This window comes from Tyto alba, unplaced genomic scaffold (assembly GCF_018691265.1).
Source record: "Tyto alba isolate M040663 unplaced genomic scaffold, T.alba_DEE_v4.0 Super-Scaffold_33, whole genome shotgun sequence".
Taxonomy (NCBI): Eukaryota; Metazoa; Chordata; class Aves; order Strigiformes; family Tytonidae; genus Tyto; species Tyto alba.
Window position 1 is genome coordinate 1,955,346 of NW_024881308.1, and position 20,278 is coordinate 1,975,623.

Consider the following 20,278-nt stretch of genomic DNA (forward strand, 5'->3'; position numbering starts at 1 on the left):
GAAATATTTAAACCTAAGACTTTTTCCTCAACACCACAGTACTTAATCTTTTGATGTACACAGAGTTTAGAGGACCAAGACTGACACACTGGAATTTGACATTATGTTAGATCATGCTAGTGTACAACACAGTATATTCTTCAGTGTTTAGATATGCATGTTCTGTGTCAAATGCTCTGTGTTTTCTTCCAGAAGTAGGTATTTGTACAGAAAGTAGATCTTGTATTAACTACAAAAACACTGTGCCTCCATATATTCTCTCACTGACAGCAAGGAAAACTATTCTGAAACCCACCACTTCAAAAGAAGTAGTAGCTAAATTGATGTTTTCCTTTATTCTAAAAAGTTTTAAAGCGATAGCTTATCTAGCTTTAAAGCTTACAAGTTTATTCAAAGTCCTGTATTTACTCCCTCCTAATTTAACTCACCTTTAACCTTAGTTTGATTACCTTTACATGCAAGGCATTGAAAAGTTCATTTAAAGCATGTAAGCAAAAACCAAAAATGCAAACAAATATGCCCAAGAAATTAATCCATACCTGACACCAGAATCTGAAATAATGGACCTTTGCCTTGAAATCACGCACATAAGCTATCTGGGGTCCATTGTCTCTGGAACGAAAAAAAGAAAAAGAAATTAATTTCACAAGTGTTTTTGTAATTTAAGTAAAAGCCTGCAAATGTATTAGTTACATAGTTGTACGGTTTAGTTGGCTATGTAGTTGGCAGATTTTTATTCACATTTTTTGATTTTGGGGTGTAATTTTCTTGTTTTCAAACTAAAAAAAAAAAAGTAATCTTCCTCTGCAAATTGTGGAGTGCCTACACAGTACTTTTTCAACAGTATCTGATTATTAACTGTCAAAAAGATTCTAACAGTAAGGATGGGATGACATTCTGTTAATCTGAGAGTTAAACTCTGGTTTTAACTCCATTGTCGTTCCTAAAAATCAAAGAAAGAAAGGGTTTGGTGTACTTTTAAAAAGAAAGACTAGTAACTGGAAGGAAGGGACCTGGTCATCAACAGTACTGAAGAAACTCCTCCATTACTCTCAAATCTTATAAATTACTTTGCAAGAAGGATTCTGCAGTGTTCAAAACACTGCCTTCTTCAGGGACAGGTATCAGTGGTTAAAAAAAAAGAAAAAAAGAAAATAAAATAACAGAAAAGGAAGCAGCATTACTACATGTAAAGCTTTCTGCATAACTTCACTTTTGAAAACTTAGTGTAATGTTATAAACACTTACAGAGCAGACTTGCCCGTGCGGGGATCTATATATGTAGTGGTTCTCCTGTTGTGATCCACAAAATATGGAATACCATCCACAGTAAATCGCATTTCCCAGCCCTCTGGTAATGGTTTCTCATTTAATTGACTATGGGTACAAGGAAATACATGGTAACTGATCAACTTAATATATTAAGTCAACTGAACAACACCTGAGACAGTAAAAATTCTGGAAGATGTAGCAAAACTACAGATTGAGAACCTTTCCATTGGTATTTATTCTGCCTTTCTTTCCTCTTTAATTTTCAAGTGAGTTCTCAATTAGACCAAAATGACTGTTTAAATAAACATTAGCTCATTTGGTTGCACTACCTAGAATAACACCAAATAGAAACTTCAGGGAAAAATGTAAGCAAGGTTTATTAATGTTTCCTCCACATGAACAACAGAGTTTTATCTTCTACCTGTTAGTTTCTTTACTCGAAAACTGACATAATTTTATTAAATAGCTTTTGGTACCCCATGTATAATCACAGCAGCCAAAAAGAGTTTCAGAATGACAAAACCAAAGGACAATGCAAATACTGATCTTGTATAATTTTTTGACAACTTCCAACTCAATTTTGGTATAAACAAAAATAGATCTCAACATATTTGGAAAATCTGAGTAGTATCACTCCAGAGTGCTCTCATAGTGACTTCCCTCCACAGAACTACGTTGTAGGACCAGGTTCCGAATTGTGAAGCCATCACATTTGGTTGCTGGTTGTATTAAGAGTGATAGTGTTCTCCACACAGTCAGCTGCTGCAGACATGACTGATAGAAAAGCTGTCATCTCTGACACACATATGAGGCTCCACACATACGAGGCTATTCCCCTTCCCTTTCCCTTTCTCTCCCTCCTCCTCTGTGGAGGACAGATGAAGTTGCTTCATCAAATGGAAATTTTCAGCTCTAACAAGAGGAGTTGGGATTGAACACCCCTCACCCTCAATTCCCTGCCTATGTTCCCTACCCTCAAAAAGTCAGAGTGACCAGAGCCTGAAATAAACAATACTCCATTATTTCTAGTAGTGCCTCAAGTTCTCTTTCTGTCTCCTTTTTTTAAAGGTGTGAGGAGGGGTGCTGCAGTTTTTCAAGTTTGTCTTCTTTCTGTCTCAGCTATTGACTGTCTAGGAAATAATCAAATTCTTATTCAGGATCCTCTGCACTAACCCATCACTGTATGAAACAAATCCCTCTCTCCCCCCACTGATATAAATGTTTAGGCATGTGTATCTTATTAATAAAGAGAATAGGAGCTGTTCTGGGGAATGAACTTACTGCTGTTGACCAAGACTTTCGTGGTAATTGTACTATTACTATGTTGAAAGTTTACATTTTGGCTAGTACCTTTTAGTATTTTAACAGGCTGTCCAGAGTTTGTGTAGGACAGTCCATGTTTCAGCTGTGGTCAGCATTTCCTAGCTCTCAGTCTCATTACTTTGTTACATTTTCATTCCAGACTTACACAAAGCTGCAACTGTTTTCTTACCCCTGACTCCTGGGATCTTCCCACTGAGTGATTCGTGTGTTGTGATTGACAAAATACACTCTGCCATTGCTATCAGTTCTCTTTTCTAAAAAGATGAAAAAGGAAAAAAAAAAAAAAAAATCAATACCTGCTTATTATATTGCTGAAAGTATAACAAATAAAATAATCTGTCAACAGACCCTGCCACAGTCTCTACTGTCTTCACGTTTCTCTGTACCAACTTTGACTCAACATCTTTCCACTTTCATTGACATTATTCCTTAACAGGCTATTCGCAAACCGGAACCTGTCTTAATAGTACTGACTGCTAATAGTCATACGGAACCGCACCATCAACTATCCTCAGTGAAAAGCTGCACTTAATGGTGTTCATAGCCAAGTTCTTTACATCTCAATTTCTTACCCTGAAAAGTTCAGCTATCTCTACCAGCACTGCTTCTACCAACAATTCTGACCACAAGAGAGATTTTGGACATCATAACAATATAAACATTTGCTCATCACAGGACATTTACCTTCACTAGATCCATTTTCCTACTGTTTGCACTTCTTAAAAAGTTTTTTCAATATTTTTGCAAGTTAAAAATGTATATAGATTAAAATACTGATGAAGTTGAAATTTATGTCATAAGATCATTTACTATGCTATTTATTTTTCAACTGTATTAAAAAAAATAATTAGAATAAAGAAAACATGTAAGCTTTCTCCACAGGAAATTCCAGCTGCTTTGATTATTGTGACATATCTTACAAGCAATATAGACAGTAAACACAAAATACGTAACAGATGTGTACACAAGGATCAAGAAGGTACAAGGGCTTCCTATTTACATTATGAGCAGGGAATAAAAAAATCATCAATGCAGTTTCCAAGAAAATACATTTATATTTTCTCTCATATAGTTTAGCATATAACCATGACTGAACAAAGCTTATGGTAAATGCCCCAGCTTGGTCTTCTGTACCATTCTGCAGCTCTTCATACAATTTTTATTTAGTGTTGCAAGAGAAATACAGAATATAGAATATAAATTATAGAACCAGGTCAAAATCTCACTACCACAGGTAAAAAGCTTCAGTTTACAAGAGAAGTCTGGAAGTGGACACTGGTCAATTAGAGTTACACTGGTAGCAGAATCGAACATACTGTGGAAACGCAGTTTTGTTGTTTCATGAGCAATGCCAGCCTAAATAACTTGCTTTGAAATTTTATATATGTAATGCAACAAAGCACAAGTGCAGGGAACTATTTTATGGCATGAAATTGCATCAGAAGTAAAAATCAAAATAGTTATGCTTGAAAAACAGATGAACCAAAACCCCAGGGTCTAACTCCGCCAAGTAATTTAGAGGGGTTTTGGAGTCTGATTTGGCAGGAACGAGATGATGGGGGAGGAATCCTGCCTAATGAAAGTGGTTAAAAAAGGATGACTGTGTAAGAAGCTATTATGATATTTACAGGGAGTAAACCAGAATACTTTATAGTTTCTCATCTACTTTGAAACTGCACATTCTTGTCAGGACTCTGTTTTAAGAGTACATTTGATTAGATTTAATTTGAAAATATTTTAATCCACATCTTCATTTTAAAAAGCTAGCCTAGAATAGTTTGGCAGAAGTATGCTTTAACATTTAGCTACATTGCATTACAAAACACTCTCAAGTCAGTCTTACCCCATCCATGTGGCAAAGGCCCAAGAGGATCAAACTCTTTGTTCTGTGTGGATGAAAAGTCCTGGTTCTGCAAGTCACACAAACAAATGGTGTATTAATGACTAGTCATTTGCCTTCCAGATGTTCCACCATAGCCATCGTGAATTACTGAAGTAAATGCGTTTTCGTTAGTGTTACATATAAGCAAAAATGCCAACAATTTATTTTTCTCTACAGAGAATGCCTATTTTACAGACCTTGGCATGCTTAATTAACTACAATGCCAAGAAAAAAAATATTCTTTGTTTAGTGCCCCTGCCTACGCAAAAGGGAAAATTAGTACAGCAGCACACAAAACAATCAGAAAGCAAACCACTTCATTCCTGTATTCAGTACCATTCTCCCTACCACCATTTATGAGATCCATTTTTATTCTCTACACATACAGTAAATGTGGAACCTACACTATTCCTAATAACTCCAACTCATGCTACTAGTTTATCTGAAGCGTACTATTCAGAGGTAACAATGAACTTAAAATTCTGGAAGGATTATTTTAAATTTCCCTGCATATTTCATTTTATCCAAATCAGAAATTTATGTCCTGTGAGCTTGCTTACCTTCCAGGTTTTTGGCCAAGCCAATACAAGACACAAAACAAATAAAGCAGTTAATTATTATTTGTTTTGAACCAATTACTTTTATCAATATTGTACAAAAATTTTATCGAAGAACACCACCTATATTCAGCTGACCAAAAAACCATTACACTGCATGTGCTGCCTGCAGTCACTGCAAGGACATGAACTAAGGTTACCAATTCCTACTTCCTGCTACATACACAAAGACAATATAGTATCATAAAGAGTAAGTCATACCAAAGTCTGTTATCTTGTGTGGAAAGGTCACCCACAAGCATGCCCAAAACCCAAATACATATATACTTTCAAGACGCAGAAGAGGAGAGACTAATGGGTTGAAAATTTAAGAAAGATACCTCTCTTAACCTTTATAGCCAACATTATATTCCTTACCCCATATATGAATCTCTGATTAAATTGCTGCATAGCTCCTTGAAGCTGACTGCGCTGAAGTTGCCACTGCTCATAATTTCGGACAGACTCTAATGTTGGTCTCTGCCACGTTGTTGTTCTAGTGAAGTGGTCAACGTAATAAATTCTCCCCATGTTGTCAACTCGTCGCTCCCAGCTTTTAAAATAATTACAAGCAACAGTTCTCAATAGCAGACCATTTTAAGGGATCAGACGCACTCTTAGGCAAACAGGCAGTATGTTGGAAGTAGATATTAAGCATGGGCTCATCAGCAGACTTTTTTTTCTCTTTTTACCCTCCATTAAAACTATGTAAGAGCTAAAGTTGTCTAAGAAGAATCACTGCTACTTTGTTGTATACTATACTAAGTCAGACCCATTCCATTTACTGTACTCCCAGGATTTTTCGAAGTCGTGTCCAAGACCTATACAAACCACTGCCAATACTATACTGTCATTACTGCATATATCTCACCCAATCCATAAGACAATAATCTGCTGGTTTCCCCTAAAAAGACAGCAAAAACCCTGACAGTTTGGGCTGTACAATGCAAGATTTCCTCACACTCTAATTGGCAGAACAGGAAGGTGTGGGAATTGGGGTTTGGTTTGTTGTTTTGGTTTTGCTTGGGTTTTTTTGTTTGTTTTTTTGTTCGCTTCTGGGTTGGGTTTTTTTATTATTTTTTTCAGTTCATACGAAATCAGTACTATATGCAAAACTTGAATGAAAACACTACCATTTTGAATAAGATTAAGTAATACACTAGTCAATCCTCTGAAAAAGTTCAAAATAAATTGAGTATGACAGGTGGGTTCCCTTTACGAGACTGACAGGTTTTTTCTTTAATATCAAGTTGTTTTTACTTTGTAATTCTGTATGGCCTGAACCACTTGAGTATGAATGAAGTACAATAGAATAATTCTTATGTTTTTCTTAAATTTTTTTAAAAATAAGAAACATAGAGCAAACATGAACACTGCTTCCATGTAGAGACTACTGTCACTGGCAGTTCTGACGCTATCAGCCAGAAAAGCCTAATAACCAAAGCTGTTTTATAAGAGCATAGTAAATTAGCAACTGGGAACCCTGAGAGAAGATCAAAGAACTGCAAACAGTAACCTCAGGATAAAGAGGTAACCAAGGGCATTCTTGCTCAAGCTGATAGTTACCTCAATCCCAGAATACTTTCCTGTGGTTTTGGTTCTTTTACAGTTGGGTGTGTCTACTGTCTTTAATTTAAATCTGTTTCACAGTAAAGACGCACTTGCTTCATCTTTGACAGGAAATTCAGATTCTGTTATTTTTGACATTCAACTCTTTTCCATACTATGTACTATACAGTTTTGCAGAACTCCTCGAAGACAACCTGGAGCAATTGTTTGCACTGGGTTCACATTTCCACTTACAAACATCATGCTTTCTAGCTTTAGTAAACTGTCAATTTCTGAAAAATCCAGACATATCCTAGACAATCACAATTTATCCTGGCTCACCTTGGAGGAAGAGGCTCTGGCCGATCCCACGTTGTTCTTTTTTCAACATGATCTACATAGTACACTCGGCCATGTTGGTCTACTCTTTGCTCCCAACTGAAAATAAAACAGTATTTTTATCTTCCTCCAGATCAAACTATTCCAACCAAATATTCATCCACAGTATAAAGATAAGTTTGTTTGCACAAAGTGCTTATTTCTAAATTAAATGCTTGAAGCTAAGACTTTGTTCACAAGATGCACCAAAATCCTGTACAATATACAGTGGTACAATGTCCATACTAACAGTAATTCTATGTCAACTAGAATATAAAAACTGTTCTACATGACCACCTTCAGTTTATGGGAAACTGAAGCTAAAATTCATGCCTACATGTACAGTTTTAGCAAGCAATGGAGCACAGTTTTGTATTCAGTATCAAGTATATCAACCTGTTGAACAGAATCTTCTGTAGAGCTTAACCCCTGTTAGAGTAATATTAATTCAATTTAAATCCTCAAAGTATGCAAATTGTGCACAGATTACATATGCAGAGTTCATTTTAAGGGCACTGGTGACATGTTTTCTGCATATTCTGTATTTGCGATACTAAGTGACTTATATTTGCATCCAATATAACATTGCTGGTGTTCGCCAGGGCTCAGTATTGGAGACAGTTCTGTTTAATATTTTTATCAATGATCTGGACAAGAGGATCAAGTGCACCCTCTGTAGGTTTGCAGATGACACCAAGTTGGGCAGAAGTGTTGATCTGCTGGAGGGTAGGAAGCCTCTACAGAGGGATCTGGACAGGCTGAAGCAATGGGCCGAGGTTCAACAAGGCTCAGTCCTGCACTTGAGTCACAACAACCCCCCACAACATTACAGGCTTGGGCAAGAGTGGCTGGAAAGTTGCCCAGAGGAAAAGGACCTGGGAGCGTTGGCTGACAGACAGCTGAATATGCGCCAGCAGTGTGCCCAAGTGGCCAAGAAGGCCAACAGCATCCTGGCATGTGTCAGCAATAGTGTGGCCATCAGGACTAAAAAGGGATGGTCCCCCTGCACTCAGCACTGGTGAGGCTGCACCTCGAATACTGGGTTCAGTTTTGGGCCCCTCACTGAGAGACACTGAAGTGCTGGAGTGTGTCCAGAGAAGAGCAGCAAAGCTGGTGAAGGGTCTGGAAAACAAGTCCTGTGAAGAGCAGCTGAGGGAACTGGGGATGTTTAGCCTGGAGAAAAGGAGGCTGAGGGGAGACCTTATCTCTCTGTACAACTACCTGAAAGGAGGCTGTAGCGAGGTGGGGGTTGGTCTCTTCTCCCAAGTAACAAGTGACAGGAGGAGAGGAAATGGCCTCAAGTGGCACCAGGGGAGGCTTAGAGTGGATATTAGGGAAAAATTTCTTCACCGAAAGGATTGTCAAAGCACAGGAACAGGATACCCAGGTATTTAAAAGACATGTATATGTGGCACTTAGGGACATGGCTTAAGTGTTTGGACTCAATGATCTTAAAGGTCTTTTCCAACCTAAATGATTCTGTGATTGTGGGGAAAAAAGCATGCTAATTTCCCTTTTCTGTTGAAATCAAAATGGTAGAACAACTGAGGTTTTCAAGAGTGCTTTTAAATTTCACAGTTGTCCTGTGAGTAAGCAAGATAATTCGACCTCTCCTACTTTTTGCTTCAACTGCCTGCAAATTAAGGCAGATATTTCACTGATTATACCATTCACATTGGGAAGCTTTTGCCTTCTTTCATTCAAAGGGTCCAGAAACTTTTTTTTTATTATTATTTTTTAAAGTTTAGAATCTAAATGAGAGCTTTAAGGCAACAGACCAACCATCTGGTGAATTCCACATGTGCCTGATACACAAGCACGCCCACACTACTCCCAGGTGCTACAGTATGAAGTCCAAAACTTCCAGACATAGCACAGATTACGTACTGCAACAGAAGCTTTTCTTCTATGAATCTATACCAGTATTTTGCCACCTGACTTCACTGTAATAGACAGCAAGCTGTCACACTATTTAAAACTGCTATGTTTCACTGACATGGGAAAGTATAAATGAGTTTCAAAAATATCTGAAAGATTATTTTCTTGAATAAGCCTTGCTTGAAGGCCTACCATACAAAACAGTTATGAAAACCTCCAAATTAATATTGGGGGGGATTTTCGTTGTGCAGCAAGGCAGATGTTCTGAATGCTTTGTTACACCTATTATAAGCGAAATAAAGCAAAACCAGAAATGTCAGCACAAAAAATAAAAAAAAAAAAATGTATTCATACCCAGGTGGGAGAGGACCTTGACTGACTGTAGTAAGTGCCTGAGGTGAAGGATTTACTGGCTGGACTTGTCTTGATACTGGAGGTGTGGTGAGTGCAGCAGTTGCAGGAGCTGTTGTTCCAGCTGTTGCCCCCTCAGGGCTCTGTTCTGAAGATGTATTTGCAGCTGTACCTGCCAGCGATCCTGCACTGGCCCCATCATTTTCTGTGGATGTGGATGACGGACCGTTTACACTTGCTATGGTGTCAGAGATATCAAAGATGGGGGAAAAAAAAAAAAAAGCCTTTAACTGGTATTTATCACCAATCTGTTTTAGAAGTTGTAAATCACAACAGTAAACATGCAAGGACTGGTACTTCAAAGTGCATGGATACAGCCACATTCTACATCTTACACAAAAACTAAAAAGCAATTTTGTCTCACTTTTTAAAAATGCTTTAATCCATGAACTACCATTAATGGCATAATTTTTGTATTTCTGAAAGAATAAATCATATTTACCAAAGTAAATTGTCTGCATTCTGTAAACCCTAAACAATTATAAACAAAACACTACTTTCTTGCATTGATGAGTTAATTATTTTCCATTTATTATTTTGAGTAATAATTGAAGAGATAATAAGCATAAAATTTTCAAGAAGAGATCTGACATTGCATGGAAATAAATTATTGGGATGAGAGGGGAATACATATATTCTTTAAATATTTTCAGTTTTTTCTGAATGCCATTTGGTGGGTGGGATTAAAAGTTGTATACAAATCAGGCCTTATTACTGAACTACACTGGATTAATCTTTTAAAGTAATTACTGTATCACAGTTTCCCATCCAGACCCAGATTTTATCAACTGTAATAATGAGACTATTGAAATAGATTGCAGTGTATGGGGGTAAAGGAGCTACCCTAAAAACATCAACTAAGTATTCAGGACTACTTGTCCTAAAGTTTTGTAGTTTTCAAATTATCAGGTAAAATTTTAAGAATACGATCCATTTCAGTGCAAAAGAGTAACGAATGTTTTAAGTGCTGCTTTCTCACATAATTTAACTAGATTTGTAGAAACAATGTGTATTTCAAAACTCAGTATTATAAACTTGAGACAGTTCTGTGTGTCCTGCAGTAGATTTCATCTCAAGACTCAAACTCAGTGGATGTCTTAGTGCAGCAGTAACAACCACTTGTGTTCTTTTGGTCCCAGCTCCACTCTATGTAGCACTATCACTGCAATCATTACTTAGCAGACACGGAAGCAAGAAATTTCTAATAGGAACAATGATTAAATAACATGTACTAAATGCAAGCTAAAATATAGTCCTTCAGAAGTTACATGCCGAAGAATTTACCATGAGAAAATGTAGTTAAATGTCAGCATCGGAAATGGCTATGTTTATTCAACGAGTGTGCACCTCTGAAATGAATGCCTGGCCCTAAAATACATACCAGCTACCGAAGTGGGTCTGCGGGGAGTGGGTGGGGGTGGTCTAGAAGGCCTGGGAGGTCTAGAAGGTTTGCAGTTTCCATTTGTGAGTAATGGAGAATCACTGCCATTAACAGTCTTGTTTTCATTGGAAGCAGCATCTTCACAGCTTTCAAGGCCATTTGAGTTAGTCCTTTTGCAAGAAAAAACAGAAAGGAGTCCTGTTCTAATAGTGTATGGATGACATTAAATTTTATGGAAGACATTAGAATGTAATAGTTATGAGATTCTTACATTCATAATAATTATATAAACCTATACATCTGTATAAACATACTAACAGTTTATCTCCTGAGGTACATGAAACCTCAGCTGATGAAAAGGTTGTGAAATAGATGTATATAATATCTGTCACTGAAATCTCTTTCATTTCCCAACTTCATACACTTGCCTTTAGGCTCAGGCTCTGGATTTTGCTGCTCAGCTATTTCCACCCATGAATTCCACTTGTCTCTAATGAGATGGGAAGCTGACTAAGACCTGAGAACAGCCTGTGTGCATTTGCTCCACAGGGCTAGTATATGCTCAGAAAAAATGATTATAATGTTTAGAAAATTTCATTACGCATATACCAATTTTCCCCCTAAACTCAATTCTGGAAAGGGCTGGAAAATTTAGGACTAAGCATCAAAGTTCTGACCAATAGGTATGAATATAAGCTTCTCAACTTTACAAGAACTAAGAAACTAAACAGCAGTACTCACCCATTCCATTCTGTTCAGTTATACCTAGCAGAGTATTATTCTGATATATTTGTAGCTCCTTAAGCAGAGTTACAAGTATCTACAGCTTTACTTCTAAAGTATTTTATTTTCAGAATATGTTGAGCAAAATAAAAGAACATCAATTAAAATTCTAGTGGATTGGCAGGCCAAGTAAATAGGCCATCAGTAATAAAACCAGAGGTTATGTTTTCAGTCCAGTACCTCTAAAATTACATTTCGCTAAAGGTACACAAAATAAAAACCAGTAGGTAAGCCTAAGTTGCAAGTCAAAGAATCAAGTAGAATCATGTACATTTGACCTCAATATTATCGTCAAACACACTTTTGCTCTATACCAGGTGTGGTACACATTATTCACACCACACCAAACCCAAAGTAAATGACTAGGAAAGTGTGTACAAATCATTAGTGATCTGAAGTTGATAAGAGCTATAGCCTAGGTTTTCCTCAGTCCCAGAATGCATACTGGTGCTGTATGAACACCGAAGTCAAAAGTGTAACCTTTTATCTTTAGTGATTTGACCAGCTGGCTTAAGGTATAACAGTGCATATCAAAACATTATTATACATCTAACAATAACCACTGCTAGACATATTTCACATTATTTACATGACCCTCAAAATGGACCTTTAATGAACAACAAAAACCCCACTGGCTGGTACTAAACCAAATCAGCTATTCTTACTATTATTATTGTACTATTACACACTCAGGCATTCTGAATACCAAAGCACGGAAACATGCTTCTGCGAGTGAAAAAGAAACAGAACAAAAATAAACTTTCATGGGAAGAATTTAGACAACACAGGTAAGAGAGTTATGATCTATTAAAAAGATAGTGAAATTTAACTTTGCTATACCAGATGTCATCCAAGACTGTTGTGCATTGTACTCGTAGTCCTGGGAACTTAGTAAAGTGGCATGGCGCTCACTGCAGGTTAACCTACCATCAAGTATGGTCACACTTTTATCCTACCAAGCAGCAGGGTACATAACCCAATATAGACCTTAAAACACGGCAACTACTAGACAGCTTTTGGTATCTTCTTAACAAAGTTAAATATAATTCTGATACCTCCATGCTATAAAGCAAAACAATGTAAAAATAACCAGTGCTATCTACTCACCTGTGGGACTTTTTTATTTTTTTAGTATTTTTTTTTTTGGTTAATCATTGGGAGAAGGATGAGGAACAGAAAGGAAAAAAAAACAGTCAGGTATGGAGGCAAACTGAAGCTAGAAGACAGAGCTCTTATGAAAAAGAATTCAATATGTCAATGTGCAATGGTAGTTTTGTTTAGGACATGCTCAGACCTTAACAGATACTGCTGTAGTACTCAAATTTTTCAGCTGTTGTCTTCATAAAACATACAATTCCTCTTTCATAACTGCAAACGCTAAAAGGCAGTATAAAAAAAAAAAAGAGGAAAAAAGCCTTACCGTGTATCATTCCTTACTTTGGAGCTGTCATTCTGTGTAGGACCTTAAATACCAGAAAGAAAAAGACAACCGAAGTATAAGCAACATTCTGAACCATCTCCAAGAAAAGAAGCAGTCTTTAATTTGTTTCAAATTTGGAGATGATACACTATGTGCTGCTTATATACTGTATATATTTTGCATGTCTGTGTATAGGTCTATTTTAAACCACTGCGAGTAATATTTTCACCTTACAGAAGTTATAACAGGATATCATTTGACTGTATGAATATTCTCAAACACACACAGTTCAATAACGTCTCATATCTTTGTAGCAGCATCAAGCAGCGTTCTCCATTCTTCAAGTGGACCTGGCTTTTCATATTCTCTCCCTTTTCAACAATGACAGGCAGAGCAGGACAGGAAATAACTTCTCTAAAATCTTCTCTCTGGTTGGCTAGCAAGCAACTGCAGGGGCTCTGTTTTCTGGGGCTCCCTAGCCTGGATCCCTCCCTTTCTCTGTAAATTATTTAGCATAAACGCATTCAAGCAGGTACAAAATATGGCTACACTCCAAACAGAATTATAGCAGCTCAGCCTAGATTTGCAAATGTTTTGCAACTGCTTATTCAGCCAGCTTGGAAATATTTGCCTTTTATGTCAGCATTTGCAAAACTTGAATATGCAGCATAGAACTGCTCATTCATGTAGACAGCACAAATACTTTACTTCCATAGAATCGAACAAGTGCCATTAACAAAGAAATCAGTTATCAATTCTGATGGAAACTATGTACAAATCTAAGTCAAAGACAAGGATGTAGTCATGTAAAAGGCTTATGATAATGTACTGTTAGTGGGCTGTGCATGGAAGTGATTTTAATCCCAGAAATAGCAATCTTAACATAAAAAGCCACTCAGTAAACACTATTTGCCTTTAAGTACCTTTAGCCTGTACCGTAAGAATCTGTTAGACTACTTGAAGATTTAAGTATTTCCTCAAGTGCTTCAGTCCCAATTACCTGGCAACCCTCTGCTGAACATCTGACTTGGTACGCCCATGTCTGTCCTCACCATCGAGCCCAAAACTGTACATAGTACTCATTCAACTAACTGCATGCCTTTTTCTACTTGCAAGCAGCTTTTCCTCAGTAGGTGAATTTCAGGAAATGGAAGAAGACAGGTGAAAACCAAGTGTTGCATAAGAGGAAAATTTGTTACTTTCACTAGGTATTTCTACCAACACACCTCAGTTCTGCTCTACAAGCCCCACAATTTGAGAATCTGTCTTTTATTTACAAAGAAATCTCACACCATCAGATCATGTGATTGATCCTTTTAACAAGATGCAAAGAAAGATGGACTAAAAACCTTAAAGAAATAATGGTTACAAAGCTAGTGTGTTATAATTTAATTTTCCTATGATACTTCGATGAAAAATCCCAAAGCAACTTCCTTTAGTCTTTAAAAAAAAAAAAAAAAAGCCCAGAAGCCTAGAAATTGCCAATTAACCGCCTAGCTAGTTGCTACAGCAGACAGTGTCTCCAATGCTGCTTTCTGGAGAAATAACTTCTTATTCTACTTGTACTTTTCAATGTGCAATACCCTCAAAAATGCTTCACTGCCTGTCCAACACCAATTAAATTAAAACCCCTTATTTTATATTTTAGTGTAATTACATATTTTACATGTATTCAAGATTTTCCATTAAAAATCATACTAGTTATCTGAAAGTGAAGACATCAACAGAACAGTGGATCCCTCTCTGCAGCACTCCATAGGGAACAAAATCTATGGAAACATTTATTTAAATGAAATATTTTAAGAAAAACAAATATAAAATCATTCTCCTAGTGAGCAGAATACTTATGATGATGATGAGATCAAACTAACTTATTTGATATTCTTTTCTGTTTACAATGTTATTATACATTCAGGGAAGCTAGAAGCTTTCATTGAAGTTTGGGATTGCTAGATAAAGATTAGCCAAGTCCAGAAAATAAAGATGCTGATCTTATGTTATAGTAAGGCTGAAAATCTTCACTGTGGACTATGATTCCACCTCAAATAAAAATGCTGAAGAGTTATGGTCTCTATAAGCAGGAAGTTATAGAAACCACTGTTATGATTATTAAAACACTGTGTTACAGCTTCCAGAAAGAAAAAGCTTTGTATACCAGATATATGTAGAGGGCACATTTGAATTGACAGTTACTTACTTCTTGTATTTGAGGCATCACCGTTGGTTAGGAGCTCGGGATCTACCTGCATCCCATCTAGACAGACAGACAAATCTCCTACCACTTCTGCTGGTTCTCTGTCACCAACAAGATGCAATGTCACCACTACCTGCTCAACTGAAAAAGTACAGAAAAGAATGCAAGTTTATCTTACTGCATGACAAAAAAAGTTCCTTTTATTCAAAGAGCCAAATACAGACCACAGTGATGAAGGGAAAAAAAAAAAAAACCCAAAACAAACCAACCTCAAAACTACAGCTCTGTCTCTCCATAATTTTTTGTTTTGTGTGATAAAACCAATTTCCAGATGTCAGTAAAAAGTTATTATTTCTACAAAAAGTGGAAAACTGGAGCCTAAGCTTGTTGCTGCCTGAAGAAATAATTACCACTACAGCAGAGACTGAGTCTCACATTTCTGCCCACATTTCTAAACCAATTAACACGCCTGACCTCAAAACCCTATGGTTGGGAAATGCAATTCACCTTATTCTTCATACAGAGAAGATATTGATTCCATCTTCTGATGAAAATATTTCATATTTATCTAATGACATCAAGAATCACATTTAGAATGTGAAGATTTTACATTGTATCCCCAGACCAAAGCTATTTTTAGGGCAAATAACCAGTTTTCAGTGAAACAGAACTGTAAATAAACATTCCTGACAAAATGTTTTAAAACAAAATCCAGTGATTTACAGCAGGGTATCTGGTGTCGCACAGAACAATGTAGTACCCAAGGTAATTTTCACCCAGATTCAGCACAACAGTAACACTCTGTCAGAAGAACAAGTTTATTACACTGCTATCAACATGCTGCATTTACAATGCCCACACCTGAAAGTCTGGAAGCAAACACTTCTTTGAAAGACAGAATGTAAGTACAGCAGCACAAAGCTCTATGCTGTAAGAACATAAATTCTGTCATGGGTGTGTAGAATTCTGTATTTCTCTTTCAAGCTTCACAGCACATATTCCCTAAAGGCTAACTAGTTCTAAGATGCATGAAATAATACAACGTATCCCTATGACATTCTTTAGAGCAAAAATAACTTTACGCGTTTCCTGGTCCAGCACCAGGAACAAATCAGTTTTCATTTTGAAGCTATATAAATGGAAACACTCTTCTCTTCAATTAGGCTTTCACTCTTGCATATACTAGCAAAGGGGGAAATACCATGTTTTCAATAACATGATAGCAGACTGTGTATAATGAAAAAAGATTACACTGAAAAAGTAGGACGAAGTAGGATGAATGCAATCTGTTGCAACAAAAGGAATTCTTAAGGGTCATCTACAGAGCTGCCCACAGCACTCATTTAACAAAATTCTTGACAAATTCTGCAACATTCCAAGGTATTATTAATCTTATACTTACGTTTCATACTGTTTGATTTCAAGGTCTCATGAATATCTAGAGCAGCACTCCCCAGAAGGACATCAGATTTTAATGTTTGATGGCTCCAGACACGGAAGTTTAATTTACTTACAGGAGTGACAATTCTGAAAAGAAAAAGTTGAACACTGTGTAAGGGCACTTGTTGGCAGGGGAAGTGGGTGAACTGAGCAATCTACTTCAATTATCACTTTAAATTACTTCAAAACAAGGAAATAATGGTGGTAACATCAAACTATTTCCAATTATTGCATTCTAGTATGCAGTCATGTTTATGTGTCATGTAAATCAAGACTGTTCATAGACTGAAGTACATTTTTTATTATTACTATTTTAAGGGAAATATCTATAGAAGAACTACTAGCTCACCAATAACATCTGAGTGTAACCAGAAAAAAAAGACTGATTCTTACAGGTTCTCTTGAGTGTTCAGAATTTGCATACCTTGATGTGAGAATTTTTCACACAGAGAGGGAAGATAGCAAATTTGCTTCCTGAAGAGGTTATCAGAAAATTTTAGGCCATCCCATAAAAAGGGAAGTACCCAGAAATACTAAACATTTTCTTAAGTATTTTTAGAAGATGACTATTCCCCTAATAAACCAGAATATACTTATATACAAAATGATTTAAACGTTTTACTAGTATACTTCTGGCTTCACAATGCATTTACTGAGAACAGAAGAACACACTACATCTTTCATGGCTTCACAATTCAAAAACCTCCCTCATCATTTCCAGGAGTAGGATGTATTACTTCTACAGTGTGCTAACTTGATGATGTCTTTGGAGAATTGGTTCTAGGTTTACTACCAGAGAAGTGCTTTATGAACCCAACTATCACAACAATTTCTCTTTATTCCAAAGCAAGTCATTCAAAGAATTCAACCACTGACTTCTACCCCTCTTTCACTTCCCTGAGGCTTTTCTTGATTTTTCACTTGTTTTAGTGACACAAAAGTCTGAACTTCAGTCAAAGCATGGTGCTACAACCTGGAAAAATGCCTTCCAGAGAGCAGGCACAGTACCAAACAGTGGCAACATAAGCCTCTACAAAGTCCAAACAAGAGGCAAAGTTCTCTCTGAAAAAATCTTATGGCCTGGTAAGGTCATAAAACCACAATACAGTAGCCTCTGCCAAACACATAGTTTGAATTTGTCAACCTATGGCAGAGAAGGTCCATCTCTGCTCCTAGAAAAGCCATCAGGAGAGTCACTCCCTAAACACGAAAGCTCTTGATCAAGGACTATTTTTGCGGCAAGGCATTCCACTCCAAGATCTATACCAGCAGTTATGTACTGGGAAAGCCCCTTACCGAAGAAGCACATGCAAACAGAAATATTTTCTGTCACAGCAGTTACTTAGTCTTCTTCTGTCCAGCTCCAAAATAAACTGAATCAAACCATGGTCATTTCAAAACTGCTAAATTTCACCAAACATTTTGCAGCAAGATAGTATATGTGATCAGGCAAATCTTGGAGAGTAAAGGAACTCTCCCAGTGATAAGAAAAACATAAAAGACTAGGGGTTTTTTTTTCCTTCTTAAAAGTATTCTGACAAAGCCGAAAGATAAGCATCACAAAATAACTGATACTACAATTAAGAATGGACTCACAAATTTTGTTTTTTCTACAAAGTTGCTCTAGAGGTAAAATATTCACCTGCACCTCATGCTCTCTTGAGTTTTGAGAAGCCTTACAATGGAGAAACAAATTACGTATCAGTTGCTGACATGGTATGAAAACATCTCTGTTTAAAAAAAAAATACCTAACAGCAACTTCAAAGTAATTTTTAATACCGATATTCTTTTTCTGTAAGGAACATTCTAACACTTAAATATTTTTAAATTATTTTAATTGTGAGAAACAGGTATTACAAATGACTATTTTCTCAGCGGATAATTTCATTTGTATACTGTTGATAAATCCAGACTTTCACAAACAAACAATCCCTTCAGATTATGCAGTTCCAACTAACAGACTGCCTCTTAGAATAAGATCCATGGCCCATATCCCTCTGCAGAAGCCATTACACTTTTCCTTTATATTCTGAATCTGAACGTAAGCAGCTGTGTCAAAATATTTCCTAAAAAACAATTAACTTACTCCACTAAGCTCCATGTAGCATTAGTCAGACCAGATTGCAGTTGATAAGCATTGGGTGTCTCTGCTTGGTGCTTACTGAACAAGAGCAAAAACTGCAAGTGTGGACTTGCACAGTGCAAGCCACAAACATTTCAATTTAAGAAGAAAAAAAAAGGAAAAAGGCAGGCTTTAAAGCTAAAAGAAAATTCTGCCCTTGCACATTGATATGTACGTAAAGCACAAGGTTTTCTTTTTCTTAAAACACTTTGATGTGGAAAGTAATGTAAACAGTCATAACTAAAACTATTATAATAATCTAAATTACAAGAACAGAACAGGCGCAAAAAAGGTTTTCCTTAGGCAGGAATGTTCAAGGTGCCTCAAGAATAATAATCTAGAATTTAAGCATAAGCAAATGTGAAAGCACAAAACTGACCTTTATCCTCGTGTTCCATGTGACACATTCTTAAGAGAAAACTAAATTTCACAGATCTTTTCTTCTGTGATTTATATTTCTTATCATCTCACAACACAAATACTGGGCAAAGCCAACATCAACAGCTGTGTTCATCTTGAATCTAATATTAGTTTTGTACTCTGAAGGAACAATTAATCAGGACTTTTGTACTTGTGATTGAGTTTAGATGTGTGCAAGACAGAGCTAACTACCTGTGCTATGGCATGGTACACAACGAAGTGGTACAGAAAGACCAGTTACACTTCTCAGCCATGTCATTTCTGAAACATCATAACCTTGAATGTGACAACGAGAACATGTATGGGACTGCCAGTTTTAGTTTCCCCTTACTGCTTGCAGAATTAAAGCCCCTTTTATATGCCACATACATTAATACAGAATAAATTCCTTTATAAGCACTGGCTCCTTTCCATAGGACATAATGCAATAGTTTGTAAATATATATATTCCAGACTAGTATATTCGCTCCAAAAATTACACAAATACCTTAAAATCACTTAACATTGAATGCTTTGTTTCAAAAAAAAAAAAAAAAAAAACCGCAACCCTTAAATCCACTGTCAATTGCATCAATTTAGCTCAAACAAATTGGAAACAAAACCATCGAGCCTACACTGTAAGATGCTGTTTCCACTTCGGACTATTTGTATTGTTGCATTTTTCTGTCTTCTTTGACTGTCCATCTACTGAGACTTCCACATAAGGGCTCGGTCCAAACCACTTATTTTTTTCTTTTAGTTTTGCAGAAATAACTGTTAAGAAAGAGAAAAATAGTAATTTACTCAGTAATATTTCAACAGCAAATAATATTTTTCATCTGTGTGCTTCAGTATTCGAGTATCAGGTTATTGGTGCCTGACAATAATGCTCAAGGAAAAAAAATACATTAGGTGGACAAAGATGTTCTTGCATTCCAGATCATTTTATGCAATGCTATAGCTCACGCAATTGCCTCAAACATGCAACAGTACTTTAACATCAGACACTATAATTAACAATAATTAGTAATACTTACTGTTCTATGAACAACAAAACCTGGACAGGACTTGCAGCTCTAGAGCTTTAATTGGGGGTATGTGTTTTTGGTTTTCGGTTGGTAGGTTTGGGGTTTTTTTGTGCACGCTGGTTTTTTTAAAACATTCAACATCACTGACTGCAGTGCTCCTGTCTTGCCAAGCACTGTGGCTACATTGCCTCCATTCAGCCAAAGAAGCATGCGTGTGCATCA

General features: G+C 36.6%; 1 protein-coding gene across 2 annotated transcripts in view; it reads right to left on the reverse strand.

Moving 5' to 3' along the window:
- ITCH (itchy E3 ubiquitin protein ligase) overlaps positions 1–20,278 on the reverse strand; it is a 63,986-nt gene that overhangs the window by 15,523 nt on the left and 28,185 nt on the right. For both annotated transcript variants that reach the window (XR_006166075.1, XM_032985051.2), the window contains exons 3-14: positions 19,664–19,802; positions 16,469–16,593; positions 15,070–15,207; positions 12,873–12,915; positions 10,670–10,839; positions 9,232–9,466; positions 6,964–7,059; positions 5,452–5,626; positions 4,439–4,505; positions 2,765–2,849; positions 1,249–1,377; positions 540–612 (exon numbers count right to left, since the gene is read on the reverse strand). Coding sequence is in view for 1 of the 2 variants with exons in the window: in XM_032985051.2 (XP_032840942.1) it covers positions 540–612; positions 1,249–1,377; positions 2,765–2,849; positions 4,439–4,505; positions 5,452–5,626; positions 6,964–7,059; positions 9,232–9,466; positions 10,670–10,839; positions 12,873–12,915; positions 15,070–15,207; positions 16,469–16,593; positions 19,664–19,802 (1,475 nt within the window). In the remaining variant the exon portion in view is untranslated. The remainder of the gene's footprint in view (positions 1–539; positions 613–1,248; positions 1,378–2,764; positions 2,850–4,438; positions 4,506–5,451; positions 5,627–6,963; positions 7,060–9,231; positions 9,467–10,669; positions 10,840–12,872; positions 12,916–15,069; positions 15,208–16,468; positions 16,594–19,663; positions 19,803–20,278) is intronic.